This window comes from Balaenoptera borealis (genome assembly GCF_965194805.1).
Source record: "Balaenoptera borealis genome assembly, chromosome: 10".
Taxonomy (NCBI): Eukaryota; Metazoa; Chordata; class Mammalia; order Artiodactyla; family Balaenopteridae; genus Balaenoptera; species Balaenoptera borealis.
In genome coordinates this window covers 90,691,709-90,709,462 of record NC_138874.1, presented here as the reverse complement: position 1 = coordinate 90,709,462, position 17,754 = coordinate 90,691,709, and the positions used below count along the sequence as shown (strand labels likewise).

General features: G+C 47.6%; 2 protein-coding genes across 9 annotated transcripts in view; one reads left to right on the top strand and one right to left on the bottom strand.

The window, feature by feature from the left end:
* The window catches only part of SEC31B (SEC31 homolog B, COPII coat complex component), a 42,778-nt gene that overhangs the window by 22,321 nt on the left and 2,703 nt on the right, over nucleotides 1–17,754 (top strand). For 2 of the 8 annotated variants that reach the window (XM_082408065.1, XM_082408064.1), the window contains exons 16-26: nucleotides 205–331; nucleotides 690–835; nucleotides 1,550–1,723; nucleotides 2,235–2,396; nucleotides 5,944–6,121; nucleotides 6,543–6,851; nucleotides 7,080–7,138; nucleotides 7,427–7,528; nucleotides 7,872–7,988; nucleotides 8,444–8,515; nucleotides 8,741–9,863. In XM_082408065.1, the coding sequence (XP_082264191.1) occupies nucleotides 205–331; nucleotides 690–835; nucleotides 1,550–1,723; nucleotides 2,235–2,396; nucleotides 5,944–6,121; nucleotides 6,543–6,851; nucleotides 7,080–7,138; nucleotides 7,427–7,528; nucleotides 7,872–7,988; nucleotides 8,444–8,515; nucleotides 8,741–8,920 (1,626 nt within the window). In that variant the 3' untranslated portion in view covers nucleotides 8,921–9,863. The other 6 variants (XR_014249208.1, XR_014249209.1, XR_014249210.1 and 3 more) reach the window with 6 other exon arrangements.
* Nucleotides 13,079–17,754, bottom strand: part of WNT8B (Wnt family member 8B) — a 33,429-nt gene continuing 28,753 nt past the window's right edge. Inside the window, exons 2-6 of the mRNA XM_082408207.1 lie at nucleotides 17,334–17,367; nucleotides 16,436–16,574; nucleotides 15,482–15,607; nucleotides 14,571–14,713; nucleotides 13,079–14,353 (exon numbers count right to left, since the gene is read on the bottom strand). Coding sequence (XP_082264333.1) covers nucleotides 13,808–14,353; nucleotides 14,571–14,713; nucleotides 15,482–15,607; nucleotides 16,436–16,574; nucleotides 17,334–17,367 — 988 coding nt within the window. The 3' untranslated portion in view covers nucleotides 13,079–13,807. The remainder of the gene's footprint in view (nucleotides 14,354–14,570; nucleotides 14,714–15,481; nucleotides 15,608–16,435; nucleotides 16,575–17,333; nucleotides 17,368–17,754) is intronic.

Genomic DNA, 17,754 nt, shown 5'->3' with positions numbered 1-17,754 from the left:
ACTTTGGGACTGGTGTTTAGGCGATCTGCCTATCTCTCTCTCTCCCTACTCTTAACCACCCCTACCTTACCACTAGCCCCTAGTCAGTGGTCTAACAGGAAGGCTGCTTATGAGGGGCTTTTCTCAGCACATCTGTGTGTGTGACTCCTGCTGCCTATGCTGGATGGACGGCTGATGGCCTCCTTCCCTCTCTGCCCATTACAGCTGCTAGCCTGTGTTATACAGAAGAATTGGAAAGATATGGTGTGTGCCTGTAGCCTGAAGAACTGGAGAGAGGCTCTGGCCTTGCTACTGACATACTCAGGGCCAGAGAAATTCCCCGAGCTCTGTGGTAGGTCGCCCTCAGCTCCAGGATGGAGTGGTATGACTCTAGCATGGAGTCAGTGGACACACTGAGGGAGGAGACAGAGGAGCGGCCTGAACTCTGGGAGGTCAAGCCATGTTGTCAGGGACTAGAGTGCATCCCTCTACGTTTAGTAGAGGGCATTTATGGTCCTCTTTTACTTTTTCTTGTCACATCTCAGTGCAAGAGCTTTGCCCTTCACTGCAGAGCAGGATTAGCCTCACTGTTGTCTTAAAGCCACTGAGGCTACTTGTCCCATAACTCATGGTCCCCCACCTGTTTTCAAACAGGATGAGGAGGAGCACAGGGAAGCTGTGCCATTTAAGAAGTTTCTGTCTCTCTGCAGACATGCTGGGAACTCGCATGGAGCAGGAGGGTGGCAGGGCACTAACCTCTGAAGCCAGACTCTGTTACGTGTGCTCAGGAAGTGTGGAGCGGCTGGTGGAGTGCTGGGAAAAATGCCCCCGGGCTTCATCCCCCATGGCTCTACAGGTACCCCGTCTCTGCAGGGCCCTGGTCCCCCACCCCAGGCCTTTAGGAGGGGCTAGCAGTGGAGATTGCAGGGACATCAGAGGTGAGTCTTCTGAGTAACCAGGCTGGAATCAGGGTATTAGGGAAGAGATTAGGGCCCCTAAAGTCTGGGACCTTTTCCATGGATAAGCTATCATCTTCCTTCTTTCTCAGTCAAGGGAGACTGAGCAGCAGCTGCTTAGATATTAACCTTCGTAATTTTTTCCCACTTCAGGTTTGGGTATATAAGTTTACTCTATATTTGAGTAATTGTGAGCTTGGGCCTTCTATTAGCTTCTGTGAAAAGTCCTGTATCTAAATTGTACCAGATACTCTGTGGGTACCCAGAGAAGGTGGGGGGTCACAGACTCATGCGGAGACAAAGTCACACATGAAATAAGAGTATAACAGAATCTGAAGTTGATGATGTATTAGCATAAAAGATAAAAAATCCAAAAAGAAGAGGCAGAAATGTACAAGAGTGTAAGACCCAAATGGCTTGGCAAGTGAAGCCAAGTGGCCCTTCTCTGACTGTCATGTCTCTTATATATCATATATCATCACCTGCTACCTGCACCTGGCTATGGCCAGGTGCCCTCATACCCATAGCAGAGAAGTCCTTGGTTGAGCTGCCTGGGCTTGGAGAGCAGGATGTGCTTTGAAGAGGGCTGACTGCCCTTATCCTTGTCCCTGTAGGACCTGATGGAGAAGGTGATGGTCCTTAACAAGAGCTTGAAGCTACTGCGGGGTCCTGATGGGGTGAGCCCAGGCCCTGCCACAACCTACAGAATCGCTCAGTATGCCAACCTCCTGGCAGCCCAGGGCAGCCTGGTCACTGCCATGAGCTACCTACCCAGTGACTGTACTCAGGTGAGTGGGAGCATGTGGAGAGAGCAAACCATTTCATTCAGTCATCTAACACTGGCTGAGCACTTCCATGTTCCAGGCACTATGCTAAATGCTGAAGCTCCCAGGATAAATATGATCTAGTCCCTCAGGAGGTTCACAGTCTCTTGGGGGAAAATCAGATGTCAATAATTTATCCTGCCATAACAGAAGATTATACTAAGCACTGTGGGACTTCACAGGCGAGGGGCTGGCTTTGTCTGGAGAAGTCAAAGAAGGCTTCCCAGTGGTTAAAACATTTGAGCTGGACCTTCAAAGAGAAAGAGCTTACCAGAAGATGTCAGGAATTCTAGGCAGAAAGAACAGCAAGAAGGAAGGTTTGGCAGGAATCAGAGACCTTTTGAGTCCTCTAAGGTGGCTGAAATGTAGAGGGTCGGCTGAAGTTTGAATGCTATGTGGGCCAGGCTTGTAAGAGAGGATGTTTGCTTGTTTTAACTTTACTTAACACAGTTCTTCATGATTATAACTTTTATAGCCACCAATTCAGCAGCTGAGAGATCGGCTTTTTCATGCCCAGGGTTCTGGTGTCTTGGGCCAGCAGTCTCCCCCTTTCCCCTTTCCCCGGGTTATTGTGGGAGCTGCTCCCCACTCTCAAGAGACATCATCTCCCAGACTGGGATTCCAGTCTTCTCACCAGGTAAGATCTTGCTTGTTCATTCATTCAAAAATACCTGTTAGGTGTCTACCAAGTGCCAGGCATGATTCTAGGCACTTGGAATGTATTAGTGAAAAAAATGATGAAAATTCCTGTCTTCATAAAGTATAGATTCAGTTATTTTTCTAATAACTGTTTATTGAACAACTACTGGGCACTTAGAACAGAAAGGTACACAAACCATGATCCTTGCCCTCAATTATCTCATAGTCTAGTCTAGGAAAGATAGGTAAAAATTAACTGCAGTAAAATTCATAAATGCCATGATTGGGATATGATTAAAGAGCCATGAGATCACACAGAAGAAAGCAATTTACTGGGGGACAGGGGAAGTTCAGGGAATGTTTCAGAACAAGTATGATGTTTGATCTGAGTCTTGAAGGTTGAAAGTTATTCAGGCAAAGGAAGAGGTAAGGAAGGCTATTTCAGGCAGAGGGAATGGCATCTACAAAGGCAGTGAAGGGAAAGTAAGCAGAGCCCATTTGAGGAATGACTAACATTTTAATGGGGCTCCAAAACAGGTGTTTGTGGCAGTGGAGTGAGTTAGATGAAGCTGGGGTAACAAGTGGTAGTTAGATCAGTAGAGACCTGGCATTCTGTGTTCAAGAGTTTAGACTTGAGGGACTTCCCTGGTGGCGCAGTGGTTAAGAATCCTCCTGCCAATGCAGGTGACACGGGTTCGAGCCCTGGTCCAGGAAGATCCTATGTGCCACAGAGCAACTAAGCCTGTGTGCCACAACTACTGAGCCCACGTGCCACAACTGCTGAAGCCCACGCACCTAGAGCGCGTGCTCCACAACAAGAGAAGCCACTGCAGTGAGAAGCCCATGCACTGCAATGAAGAGTAACCCCCTGCTCTCCGCAACTAGAGAAAGCCGGCATGCAGCAACGAAGACCTGACACAGCCATAAATTAATTAATTAATTTTAAAAAGAGTTTAGACTTGACCCTGAAGGCAGGCAGGAGCTATTGAATGGTCTTATGCAGGGGAAGGACTAGCTATGTGTCTAGGAAGGGCAAGGCTAGAGGTGGTTAGGAAGCTATAGCAAGAGAGGAATAAAATCCAGGGAGATTGTAGATAAAGGTATCAGGTAGAAAAGTTCTGATGATTCATCCTGTCCCACCTTTAATTCCCACCCTAATTTTCTTCCCTCCCTCCTCCTCCTTCTCCTTCCCTACTTGCTGGCTCTCTCTCCCTCCCTCCCCTCCCCCTTTCCTCTCACTCTCTCTTTTCTATCTTGAAATAATTACAGATTCACAGGAAGATACAATGAAATGTATTGGGAAGTCTCATGCATCCCAAGCCCACCACATCCCATGCCAGTGTCCCACACAACCACAATACAATATCAAGGCTGAGATACTGACATTAGTATAATCCACAGATTCAGATTTCACTGGTTTTACATGTACTCATTTGTGTGTGTGTATGTGTGGTGTGTGTAACCATGTAAGAATTTTACTTTTCATCTTTTTAACAGAGTCCTTCACAGAGCAAAAAAATTTAATTTTATAAGTGCCAGTTTATGAAGTTTTCCTTCTATGGATCATGCTTTTCATGTCAAGTCTAAGAGCTCTTAGCCTAGTCCAAGGTCCCTCAAATTTACTACTGTGTTTTTTCTAGAAGTTTCATAGTTTTATGTTTTACATTTAAGTCCATGTTCCACTTTGAGTTAATTTTTGTGCAAGTGTGAAGTTTGGGTCAGGTTTCATTTTTTTTTTGCCAATGGATGTCCAGAATCATTTATTGAAAAGGCTGTTCCTCTTGCATTGAATTGATTTTGCTCCTTTGTCAAAAATTAGACATATTCATATGGGCTTATTTCTCAGTCCCCTGTTCTGTTCCACTGATCTATGTGTCTGTCCTTCTGCCAGTACCACTCTGTCTTTATTACTACCTCTATATCAGTAAGTCTTGACATGGGGAATAGTAATTCCTCCTACTTTATTTTTCTGTTTCAAAATTGCTTTGGATATTCTAGGACCGTGTTCTTTTCACATAAATTTTAGAGTAAGTTTGCCTATATCTAAAAAGAAACTTGCAGAAATGGACAGGAATTGCATTAAAACTATAGATTAATGTAGGGATAGTTGACATCTTTACTATATTGAGTCTTCCCATACATGAACATGGTGTGTCTTTCCAGTACTGTCTCCATCAGCACTTTATAATTTTCATCATACAGCTCCTGACATGTTTTATTCATTTCAAACATAAGTATTTAATTTTCTCTTGAGCAATTTGAAATCAAATGGTATTGCATTTTTAATTTTGGTTTCCACTTGTTTATTGTCAGTGTATAGAAATGTAATTGGTTTTTATGTGTTAATCTTGTATCACGTGACTTTTCAATGCTCATAAATGAGATTCCTGAACTCATTTATTTGCTTTAGGAGTGTTTTGTGGATTCCTTGGGAATTTCTATGTAGATAGTTATGTCATCTGCGAATAGAGACAGTTTTATTTCTTTTTTTCCAAATTCTTTGCCTTTAATTTCTCTTGCCTTATTGTAGTACTAAAATAAGAATGGTGAGTGTGAACACCCTAACCTTGTTTCCGGTCTTAGAGGGAAAACACTCAGTCTTTCACCACTGAGTATGATGGTAGCTCTAGGTTTTTTGTAGATGCTCTTTATGAGGCTAAGGAAGTTTTTCCATCTATTCCTGGGGTACTGAATCATGAATCAGTGTTGAACTTTGTCAGATGTTTTTTTCTGCATCATTTTATATGATCAAATGATTTTCCTTCTTTAACCTGTTGATATGGTGGATTACGTTGATTGATTTTTAAATATATCATGATATACATTGCATGACCTGGAGTAAATCTCATTTGGTTGTGGTATATTATTTTTATATACATTGTTGGATTTGATTTGCTAAAATTTTGCTGAGTGTTTTTGTGTCTTAAGTTTATGAGAAATTTTGGTCTGTAGTTTTATTTTGTAGTGTTGGTATCAGGGTAGTACTGACCTCATGAAGTGAGTTAGGAAATGTTCCTTCTTCTATATTCTGAAAGAGATTATGTAAACTTTGTGTTAATTCTCTGAATGTTTGGTGAAATTCTCCAGTGAAACTACCTAGGCCTAGAGATTTTTTTTGGGGGGGGGAGCTTTTTAATTACAAATTTAGTTCCTTTAATTACAAATTTAATTAATTTAATTTAATATTCCAAGAAATATTCAGGTTTTCTATTTAATTTTGGCTGTGTTTTGGTAGTTTGTGGTTCTTGAGGAATTGGTCCGTTTTTTCTAAGTTGTCAAGTTTATGAATGTAAAGTTATTTGTAGTATTCCTTGTTATCTCTTTAATGGCTCTAGGGTCTGTTGTAATGTTCCCTGCTTCATCCTTGATCTTGATGAATTGTGTCTTCTCTCTTTGTCTTTGTCAGTCTTTATAAAGGTTTATCAGTTTTGTTGGTTTTTTTTAAGAATTAGTATTTTGTTTCATTTTCTTTGTTGTTTTTCTGTTTTCGGTTACTTACCTTTCTTTTCCTTTCCAAGTGCTGACCCTTTTTTCTCTTCCATCAGGTTCCAGCTCCATCTCCAAGGCCAAGGATTTTTACACCTCCGTCATCACTTGTGATGCCCTTGACACCTTCCCGTCCTAGTCCTTATCAGGGCTCCAGAATGCAGAATACAAGTGACTACAGGCCATCTGGGTTCCAGGAAGCCCAGTCTTTGCCTGTGGTCCCTGGGCTAAGGCCTGGTGAGTGACTGAGTGGAGACCTGTCTAGGCGGAGCACACAGGAAAACATCTGGCATGGCTAGAATGGATTTGGGAGGCAGTATGTCTATCTAGTGAGAGGAGCTTAGAGTTTGAAGTCTGAATTCTCAGTACTGTCAGTTACTGGCTTTGTACCTGTGGGCAATATACCTAGCCACTTTGTTTCTTTTGAAAATTGAGAGTGGTTGTTATTGGTCATTTCAACCCCACAGGATTGTTCTGAGGGTCAAATAAAGAATATAGTTAAAAGTACTTTGTAAATGGTAGATCTCCATACACATGTATTATTTATTTATTATTATTATAGTTTTTTTTTATTGCTGCCTTATTCCTCCCTGATGTGCTCTGAGTCTCTCCCAAATTGAAATTTGGTGGCAAATGACCTGTTTCTATCCCATTTCAGCTTTATCTCAGCCGCAGCTATCAGGAGGGCAAAGGGTGCAAGCTCCTAACCCCGTGGGATTCCCTGGAACATGGCCTCTTCCTGGTCCACCCACGGCACCCCCAGACATTATGCAGGCTGGTTCTGCCTCCCTGCCTGAGACTCCTCGATGGCTCCCTCTGCTTCCTGTGAGAGCACCAGGCTTCAACCCTATGAGCTCCCAGCCGCCAGCCCCTCCTGTCACCTTCTCTGCAGCACATCCTCCAGGAGGGCCAGGTGCTCCATGCGCCGATGCCTTCCCGACCACTGGCATCTTGACTCCTCAACCAGGTCACTCTTCTCCCATGGCCTCCCTCTCCTCCCCTCCCCACTACCACGTTGGGAGTCTCTTTCCTCAAGCCAATGAACTGGGGTTGGAGAATGTCAACTCAGAGTGTGGCTGATCTGTGGAGGGAGGTGTGGCAGACTCCAACTAAAATAATTTTCCTGGTCTTCAGACCAAAAATTCCAGTGTTTTTGATCATGCCCCTAACATACCTCTATATTTATACTATTCAGGACCTCAAGATTCTTTGGAAAATGCTCCAGTGCCCAGGGGAAACCTCCAGAGGAAAGAGGTCAACACATCTCCCGCAACTCAACCCCTTATACATTCACCGACGACCCACACTCTAGTTCCGTACAGAAAGCAGCCTGGTCCTTCCCATTCTGCTTTCCCCACTCACTCTTCTCCCCTCAGCTCCCTCCTCTTTCCTTCTTATATACATTCACCATCTTCTCACTTCCTGGTTCCCCACAAACTATTCTGTGCCCTCATTCATTCATAATTTCTGCCACTCCCTCAAAGCAGGGCCGAAGGAGTCTTTCAGCTTAGACTCACGTGCCTTTCTTTTCTCTCTCTTTAGTTGCCAGAGACATTTATGCCCCCAGCACCAATTACTGCTCCAGTTATGTGCCTCACCCCTGAGCCACGAGGGGTCCTTTCCTCACAGCCTGCTGTCCCCAGTGTGAGTCATGCTCCCCCTGGAGCCCCAGGAGAACTTAGCCTGTAGGTGACAGGAATGATGTGTTTCCCTCCTCTTGGAAACCTTCTTTTCTTGGGTATAGAAAAGCAGGGAGCACGGTAGATGGCTTCATTCCTCAAGTTGGAGGCAGACTCTGGGCTGAAGGAGATGGGGTGGGGGGCAGACACCAAGTGTCCCTACTGCAGACAAGGGAGGATGCCCCTCCTCAGCTCTGCTCTGCTCTAGTGGGAGCAGTGTGACCCCCAAGTCACTGAGGCCTAGTCCTGAGGGGAGCCGTGAGCAGGACAGCTTGCCTCTCTCTCCTGTGTCCCTGCTCCCTCCTCAGCAACTGCAGCGGCCACCTGAGAAGATGGACAGGAAGGAGCTGCCCCCTGAACATCAGTCCTTGAAGATCAGCCTTGAGGCGCTTCTGCAGCGCTGCTCCCTGTCTGCCACTGACGTAGTGAGTCTGAACCTTCCCCATGATGCTCCCCTCCTACCCTAGCTGGTCCCAGGATCCCTTAGCTATAGACCAGTTCCTTGTGTGACTCTTCTTACTGTCCCTGGACATGCTTCCTGTATCTTATACTTATTTGATGTCCATGTGGAGTTGGGGAGGACTTGTCTGGTCTGGAGGTTATCTCCTTGGTAGCAAGACCAAACAGTACTGAGACTTAGCTCTTGGAAAGGCAGCAGGGAGGACTGCAAGGAGGGTGAGACCAGGAGTGAGGAGACCTGCCATTCATTCCTGGCTGCGTCAGCTTGAGCGAGTCACTTAGCCTCTTTAGGTCTCCTTTTTGTCCTCCGTGAAATGAAAGAGCATTAAGCCATTCTAGCTCTAAGGTACCGTGATTCTTTATGGTTCTGTGTAGTGTTAGGCATAGTAGCTGGAATCAGAATCCATTTCCCTCCCTGCAGAAGACAAAACGGAAGCTGGATGAAGCAGCCCAACGTCTAGAGTGTCTATATGAGAAGCTCTGCGAAGGGACAGTAAGTACAGTCAGTGCTCCTCTGCCTCCTGCTCTTCCACCTTCACCAATGGCCAAAGGGTGCCCAGTGTCCCTTCCTATAGGACTCACCGACCCTGGGTTCCTTACAGAATATAGACATCTTGCCTGGACTGGGCTCTAGAACTTAAGTCCTCTCTTCTCCCTTCCATGCCTCCAGGGTAGGGGCGGGGTTGGGCTTACTAACCCCGGGCTAATCCTTCCACAGCTCTCGCCTCCTGTTCTGGCTGGGCTCCACGAGGTTGCCCGATGTGTGGACGCAGGAAGCTTTGAGCGGGGCCTCGCCGTGCATGCTCAGGTGGTGAGCTGCAGCAGCTTCAGCGAGGTCTCCAGCTTCATGCCTGTCCTGAAGTCCGTCCTCACCATCGCTCATAAGCTACACATCTAGACCAGGCAGCTCCTCTTGCCAGGAGGCCACTTCTACTGTTACCTAACTCCTTCCTGCAGGAAAGGGGAATTTCGGAACAGATTCCGTTTGTTTTTCCTAGCCCTCTTCCCTTGCTGCCAGGTATATGATGCTGTAGGCTTGGCTCCAAACCAGCAGAGTGCCTGCTCTCCACCCCTTTATGCGTGGCTCTCTGGGATCTGCTCAGGGCTCTCTCAGCCTGTTCTTCTTCACTTTCCCTAAAACTGTACTCCACCAGGGCCTGGCGCAGTGTGTCTTCTCCCCCAGGGATGTTCTAAGTGGCTTCTGAGAGGGTGAGCAGGATTGTTACTTCCAAGTCTACCTCGACTGTACCCATCTTGTGGGTTTTTTGTCTTTCCCCTTCTGTGGGTTATGAGCCTGACTTTACCTTTTCCTTGCCTCTGACTTCATATTTCCAGGTTCATACTTCTCTGAGCCGCAGAGGCTGGGGTAGAGTTGACTGCTGTTCACCCTTTGAACAAGTCATACACATGAGGGATGGGTGCTGAGCACAACGAAGAGAAGGAACTCAGACCCTTTTAAGAAGGGACCTCTCAACTGCCAGCATTGTTAAGGGTGAGCCAGGTGAAGTGGAGGGTGGAGGGGATGCCTCTTGCTGAGCGCTGTCTTAGGCTATGGGATAGGAGCAGAGGGACCACTGCCTGTGGGGAGTGGCCCCGGACTCAGCCTGCCTGCTCCCTGGCCCAAGGCCTAGACCACTCATTCTGTGATTAGAAGCCAGGTTCTGGAATAGGAGCCATATTAATGAAAGAGTCTTCTAGCACTGTTCTTCAAGGCTTGGAGGCCCTCTTCCCCCAGCCCCACACATCTCAGGGCTGTCTTCTCTGGCTGCGCTTTCATGGTTGGACTCTGCATTTGAAGCACTGATGTACTTTATGTACAATAAAGCTGCTTTAGTTTGGTTTCCTCTGTCATCTCCCAATTATTATCTCCTCTAGGTCCTAGTTTGCTCTTATCTGTCTTCCCAGTCCTCTTTGTTCTTGTTCCCAATACCCTAATAAGGCAGGGGAGAGGCTTGGGGACAGATTGGAAGTCAGGAGAGTTGAAGAAAGGAGGTGGCACTGAATTAGGCTCTCCTTGCAGCGTTTATGGTCACTCTGCTATGTGTGTGTGTGTGTGTGTGTGTCTCTATCCGTGCCTGACATTCAGCTCCAGGGTTTTCCCCACACCACTTCAGGGCTGAGCTCAGCTACACAAAAGGGGCTGGGTGTGAAGCCAGGGGTACGATCTCTAATCCTGTTGTAGATCGCATCATGTCTGCAGGCTAGATGTGTGTGTTTGGGAGGAAGGGATTGTTAGGCAGTATTTGTTTGTAAAGCCACTTGCTCTTCAGATAATACTTGCACTAACTTCTATTGATGAAGCAGTGTGAGCCCCAGCAAAGTCCTTTCCCAAAGTGTCTTTGAAGCCAAGAGCCCATTGAAGGGAAGAAAGGCTGGGAGAGGGGATTAGTTTGTTCAGCAGCTGTGAATTTCAGTGGGAGGTTGATGAACTCCGAAGTCTTTGTTTAAATTAAAGGTGGGGAGAAAAAAGCCGCTGCTGGAGCGAGAGCCTCACTTGGGGCCCTGAACTAACACAAGGAGAAGTCTGAGCTGCGGGGAGCTGTGTACTGACTGCGAAGACTTTTCCCAAACACTTTTTGGGAAAGGTGTTATGAGAAGAGAAGGGGGCGGAGTGGGGGATTAGCATGTGAAATGAAGTTTTCATTGACTCCGGTGGGGGTAGAAGGCTATTTTAATGGCATTTTGTTCTCTTATTTTCTCTTCTTGAGCTCTTTAGAGATATTGTTTTGCTAAGGCAGGCTTTCTTCCCCCTTCTTTCCAGTCTGCGGATTGCCTCTATGGGAGCCAACATAAATATTTCTCCTCCAGGAATGCGGGTTAATTAAAAGGAAATGAATGAGTGGAAGCATCCAATCCAGACCCACAATAGGCGAGTGCCCTGGCCTGCCCTTCCCTCCCACCACCACCAGCAACGCCAGCGCTGAGCACGACCCTGTCTCTGTCTTTGCCCTAACCTGCTGCTAAGGCCAGTTGAGGCTGCGATTCTTTTCAAGAAAAGAAAGCCCTGCCTGTGTGTAGGCTCACAGGCTAGGGACAGGAAGGAGACAGTGTTTTGTCCCCTCCACCCAGCGTCCTTGTCACTTCTCAGGACCTCCCTCTGCTTCTGTCCCCTGGCTGAGACAGATGGACTCCTAAAGAGCACACAAGAGGAGGGAAGGGGCCTGGGTTCCAGGACTCACCCCACGGTACCTTACTAGTTGGTGGAGCAAGCCAGACATCTTTGTCAGCATCAGTTTAAATCTGTAAAACAGAAGGTTTCACTAGCTGACCTCGAAGGTGTCTTCCCATGCAACCGGTCTGGTTGTCCACATTTATAAAGGGGAACACAGCACTGGTGATTGATTATAAAAGAGAACCTACACTCCATGAATGCAGGAGGTCAGTGTGTTGTTCACCACTGTATTTCCACTCTGGTGTTCGTTGAATGAATAAGTGAATGAATAGATAATGCAAGAGGGGGAAAAAAAGCAATCCAGATCTAAGGTAGCTCAGTATTGTTTTCTTTATAGATGCAAATGAATGTGGTATCAATCATATCCATTTGGGAATACAAAACAATAACGTATGAAAGAACTTTCTGGCAGCACGACATGTTTCAAGTACTGACCTGGAGTTATCAAATGTGGAGCACAATAGTTCTCCTACTTGTATGCTGAGAGACCTCCTGGAGAATGTAGCTTTCCTTTACAACATTGTACTTTTATATTTTCTAGCTGCCTTGCCAGATTTTCTTACTGTACACTATCAAGTAATTCTGCCAAGTGAGACAGCCAAGTTAGTACATGCTGCTGCTTGATTAGGGACGAAGGGCAATTTGGGAGATTCAAGAGGCCCAGATCAAAGCTGAGGGAAGGAGCAAAAGGCCTTTTGCTGATGGAACTGGAAATGAAGCACTAGGAGACCCTGAAAGGAAGCATGTCCCCTGTAAGGAGGTAAGGGGAACCTCTCTCCTCAGTAAGTGTTAGTGGGACCAGAAGATGTGTAGGGATGAGGCCAGAGATTTGAGGTCTGACCTGGGCATTGTGTCAATTTGGAATATGAGAGCCTTTCCACTGTCACTGGTCAGCCTTTAGAGCCTCCACCCATTTTACCCACTTGGAGCCACTCCTCTGTGCTTTCTCCTCCTCTACAAGAGATGGGATGAAGTTTTCTAGCATTTGACCAGTTCTGCTCCGGAAGGGCTGCGGGGCTACCTGGTGCCTATGACCCAGGACCAGCCTAGGGGAAGGGAGATGACCGGCAAGCTCCTTGGGCTGCAGAGGGTCTGTCAGGGATTAGTTCTTGCCTCCCCAGAGCCCTATTTCACCAAGTCCCTGCTGTACTGCTGCTTTCTGAGAAGAGAACCAGAAGACTCAAGCACAACCAGCAGCAAGGTCTTAGCTACTGAGTGAATGTATTGGTGGAAGATTTATGGGGATGATTTACTAATCCTTGGCAGATTAACCTCTGTCAGGCCAGGATAACTACTTAGGCCATCAGGGAAGTGAGGCTCACAGGAGGATAGTATCCTGGCAAGGTGGGAGGGAGGAGAGGACCTAGAGGTTATATCTTACACACGCTCTTCCCCATATCCCCAAGAATAAGTTCAATACCTGAAAAAAAGGCACATGTCACAGTGACTGCAATAAATTAAGGTTCAAGGTGCTGAACTTCCTATTATTAACAGTTTCATTGCAGGAAGTTTATGTATTGAAGGAAAGTATCCAATGCCTGAATCCTGCCTGTTTGAGAACCAGGTTAGTGAAAAGGAAGGGTCCCAGCTTCTCCTTCCTCATGACCTGTCTTCAGAGGTGCAAACCAGGGTCTGAATGGGAAATTAGCTTTATTTATCTCAGTCTTGGCTCAGGGGAATAAGATCCTTTGGGGAAAGAGAAGAAGTAAAGTTGGTTGCTAGGAGGCTATAGGTTAGGAGCAGGGAGGAGGTTACTTTAAAGAGTAGGAAATGACTGGCAGTCTGCCCTTACATCATTCTTAGATGTTGTGGGTATGTGTCTGGAGCACCTTGGGTGATTGTCTAGGAAGGTCATTGCCCCACTGGCAAAGTCCATTAGAGACATGGTATCACAAGGATGAGTGGCACCCTTGGTTTTCAGCAAGTCAGCATTCTAGGGTTCCCATTTCCTCCATCTTCAACCCCTGCCTCTAGGAACCAACCTCCAAAGACATGCTTTTTCCTGGGTCAGTTTCCTCAGTATCCCTTCAGGGAAGGAAGGAAGGAAAGGGGGGGAGAGAAAGCAGAGATTCCTGGGAGTCTATGCCAGCAGTTAGGGAATCAGAAGCACAGGAGGGCCTCTGCAGAAGGAAGGTGTGGCTATGGCAGAGAACTGGCAGCAGAAAAATGAGGGGGAGGGGATGGGGGGAGCGGGGAAGACGGGTAAAAGAAAAAAGCCGTGTTTTCCCTGGGCCCTGCATATCTCTCAGAAGGGTTCTTCCAGTTCCTAAGCTCTCCACAGGCTAGGCCAGGCGTTAGGGCAGCTGGGACCGGGAGGAGGAACGCCTATTCTCTTCCTACTCCAAGGAAGAGCAATAGCTCAGAATCTCAGAACAGAGGGTTCTCAGACCTAAGTGTGGCGAGCGGATGATGCAGACAGCGCGAGGAGAGAGCAGAGGAATTGTGAAAACAGGTTGGAAAGTGGCAAGCACAGGAGAGATTGCAGCGTCTCTCTCCCTCTCGGGATCCCTGGCCTTGGTAGTGTGGGGTCCCTATTCCCTAGATTCCTCTACTACTGGGGTCTCTAAAAGAAGCCAAGGACAAATTGGGAAAGGAGAGTGCGGAAGGGGACACTTAGGGTTTTGTCCCGGGTTTGTGCGCCGCGCCCCCCCGCGGCCGGTCCGCGCGACTGCAGAAGTACTTGGTGACCCGGCGGCGGCACTGCTCGCAGCGGACCGCGCAGCACCAGTGGAACTTGCAGTTGCAGCTGGACACGGTCTCGGCGCGGCGCTCCTCCACCGCCAGCCCACAGTCCCCGCAGAGCCGACGGCAGCTACGGCGCTCCCAGCGGCCCAGGGCCCGGCCGCGCCGCAGGCACTCTCTGCCTTCGGTGCCCAGCAGTCCTAGCGTTTTGTTCTCCAGGCAGTAGTCTGGGGAGTCCTCCAGGTGCACCAACTCCCTCGTGGAGATGGAGCGAAAGGTGTCTGCGATGGCGCCGCGGCCCGCCGCGCTGTTGCCAGCACCCTGCAGCAGGTCCACCTTGAGAGCTGCGTGGTACTTCTCTTTCAGGTGCGCGCCCACCTCTCGGAACTCAGGCAGCTGCAGCCAGCAGGTCTGCGTGGTGCAGCTGCCAGACACGCCGTGGCACTTACACGTGCGTTTCATGGTGCCCTTCACCGCCTGGGAAGAGAGCTAGGAGTGAGCGGGCCAGGGATTAAGCGCCTGGGGAGTGTCACCCTCTGGCGGGTTGCGAGGATTCTAGCTAGTCTACGTGGCCAGCCGCCTCGATGCCGATGCCGCATTTCCCCAATCTGATGAATGAATTGAAGAGCCGTCCGCACCTAGGGCTGGCAGTGGATGGAGCCAGCTGCCTGACCCCAGGGGCTGCAGGACTCACCTTGCGGCCAGCCTCGTTGTTGTGCAGGTTCATGGCTGCCCGAGCATCCTGTCCTGTCTCCAGGGCATCGACGAACTGCTTGGATATTGCCTCTCCGAAGCCCACGTTGTCGCTGCAGCCTCCCCACAGCCAGCCTTGGCCCCCTGGAAAAAATGCAGTGGGAAGAAAGGACGGCCCGGAGCCTCCTGGGCTGCTGGTTCTAAGTGGGTTTGGGGGATCTGAGGTGGGGAAGGGTTCAGGTGGGGCGAGTGCCCTGTCTCCAAATTAGTTTCACCCTAGATTTGTTTTTGCCACCTTTGTGCTCCTACTTCCAGCTTCAGCCAATCTCGTGCCCAGGACTCCAGGACTTAAGTAGCTGCCAAGTGAGGCAGGTGCCTGCTCACCCCGTTACTATGTTTCTGGCCTTTGGTCAGAGTGTGCAGACCTCCGCCAGCGACTGACCTCTGGAAGGGACATGATGGTGCAAAAAAGGTGAGGAAAGCACAGCATTGAGGGGGAGAGAGAAGGGCAATTGAGATAATATGGAACAGCAGTTGGCAGTTGAGCTGCAGGGCAGAGGGTTGGAAAGGATAGTGGAGGTAAACAGTGGAAAGGAGACAGGGATAGGCAGCATGGAAGGGCGTTCGTTCCCCCTATGTTTGAGACAGTAATAGGAGTGATTCTGAAGGGAGGGTTCTTCCTTTATCGTTATTGTGTTTAAATTAAGGAAACCACCCAGTCAGAGAAGGGTCCCCAGCTACATTTAGCCTGGTTTGTCACTGTAGGGTTTGGGCTCAAACTGGTTCGCCCTGATTTTCCTCAGATTTAGAAGAATACAACTCTTCTTCACCCCACCAAGTACCCACCAAGCTTTTCATTACTTAAGTGAACTTTATTGGGCTGTCCTACCCACCCCCAAGATCACTACTCACCCAGTTGCCCATTGCGGGAGTCATCACAGCCACAGTTGTCAAAATCCCCAAGGCTGCAGTTTCTAGTCAGAGTGTACATAACCCCGGCAGAACTGATGGCATGTACAAATGCTGTCTCCCGATTAGCTGACAGGAACCAAAAATTGAGTGAGTTAGAGGGAGGAGTTACAGCCCAAAGACATACCTTTAATACCATCATTATACCCTCCTCTCCCTGCTCCATTCTATTTCCCCACCTTTATAATGTACCTTACTCTCTTCCAGGGTCTGCTCCAGCCCTGGTCTCAGCCCTGCTCTTCTTCCTTCCCATCTTTTCGGGTCACACATTTTATGACTGAGTGGCTAGATTATTGTTGATATGGGTGAGATTTAGGTGGGAAAGAGCCCAAGAAAGAAATGGGGGAGAATCTGAAGGTCAGGTTGTAAAGAAACCATCCCCACTTCCTCCTGGAACATTGAAGTCTGAGAGGCAGGTGCTAGCTAGTCTTGAAAAGAACCACTGATTGGCAGCTCTTTCATTTCCTTCCATGGCCGCTTTTTATCTTCTCCATGGGAATCCGGGCTCCAGGTCAGTTCCCACTTGCCCTGTACCTCTCTGCTAAGCCTGCTGAAGGAAGGCGCTAAGAGGCATGAAGATTTACGACCCCTACCTACCTTATTTATATTTTGAGGAAGCCTTTAGCCAGCCGGGAGACTGAGGGTGGTATAGGATTGGGGGTGAGGCAAGGTCCATTTGTTGAGCAGTGAGGGTGTTGGGGAAGAAAGAAAAAAGCTCTATAGGTAGGAAAGAGGAGCTGGAGAAGGAACAGAGAAGATCCTGGAGAGGGAGATGACCTGAGAGCAGAGACCAGCTGAGGAACAAGGGTGTAGAGGAGGCAGGGGGCCATCCCTGGAGAGTGGGGCTCTAACCTGTGGCCAGGGGGTCCAGGGAGCTGTGGCCGAGGCTTTCCTTACCACTGCGAAGGCCACCATGGCTGGACAGCTGCAGGGCTCTCTCGGGGCAGTTCCAGCGGTCCCAGGCAAACTGGTATTTGCATTCTTCAATACCACTCTGGGCACCAGCTGCCACGCTGCTGGAGTAGATCAAGTAAGCCTGCAGGGACACAGGGGTCAAACTTCAGACTCACAGCAACTGAACTTGGGAGGCATTTGCCCTAAAGTGGCCAAGCACCTCTTTTCCTGTGCACTCCCGTCCCTCCAAAATAATGACAGAGTAAGCACTTTAAATATGCTTTTAACATCACAAATAACATCACAAATAAACTTAGGTAGAAACCTAAGGCTCAGAGAGGTGATGTAAAACAGTTGGCCCAAAGTCCCACCACTAGCAAATGTTTGAAGTAGGAATGAAAATCAGTTTCATTAGACTCTAGACCTCACTGCCTCTATTCATTATACTATTCTGTCACTCCAAAATGAGCCTCAATTACATAATTCATGATTTTTCAGCTGTTTTCATCCTACTACTAGCTTAGAAGAGAACATTTTGTAAGCTGAAAATGTCCTTAGAGATCATGTAGTACAATGCCAGCACTTTAAAGATGGAAGACAGCCTCCCACCCTGCACTGAGAAGGATGGGTGACTGTAGCCTGACACTGTGAAAGAAAACTTTTCTGGCTCTGGAAATTCTGGCCATAAATTCAGAATCAATATTCCTGAGTTCTTGTCCTGGCTCTGACACTAGTTTGCTGTGGGGTTTCGGGTGTGTCCCTAACCCTTTCTGTGCCACAGTTTTTCTGCCTATAATATATACAGCATAATATAAGATATAATAAAAGATATTGACATGTGTAGTCTTCAGTCAAGAAGCTGAGTGAAATCCAAATAAATCAAAGGAATTTTTTTTCTTACCTTTGGACCAGTCATCAGGAAATTGTTCACTGACCTGGAAGAGAGAAAAACCACAGAACATAATAGAGATACACCAATTCATTTCTGCTGCCAAGAGTTGTGAGAATTACTTCAGCAAATGTGCAGGCACACCTCATAGAGATATTACTGGTTTGGTTTCAGACCACTGCAGTAAAGTGAATATCACAATAAAGCCAGTCACGTGAATTTTTTGGTTTCCCAGTGCATATAAAAGTTATGTTTACACTATACTGTAGTCTGTTAAGTATGCAATAGCATCATGTCTAAAAAAATACAATGTGAGTGCCTTAATTAAAAAATACTTTATTATTAAAAGTGCTAACCATCACCTGAGCCTTCAGCGAGTCGTAATCTTTTTGCTGGCAGAGGGTTTTGCATCAATGTTATGCTGCTGACTGAT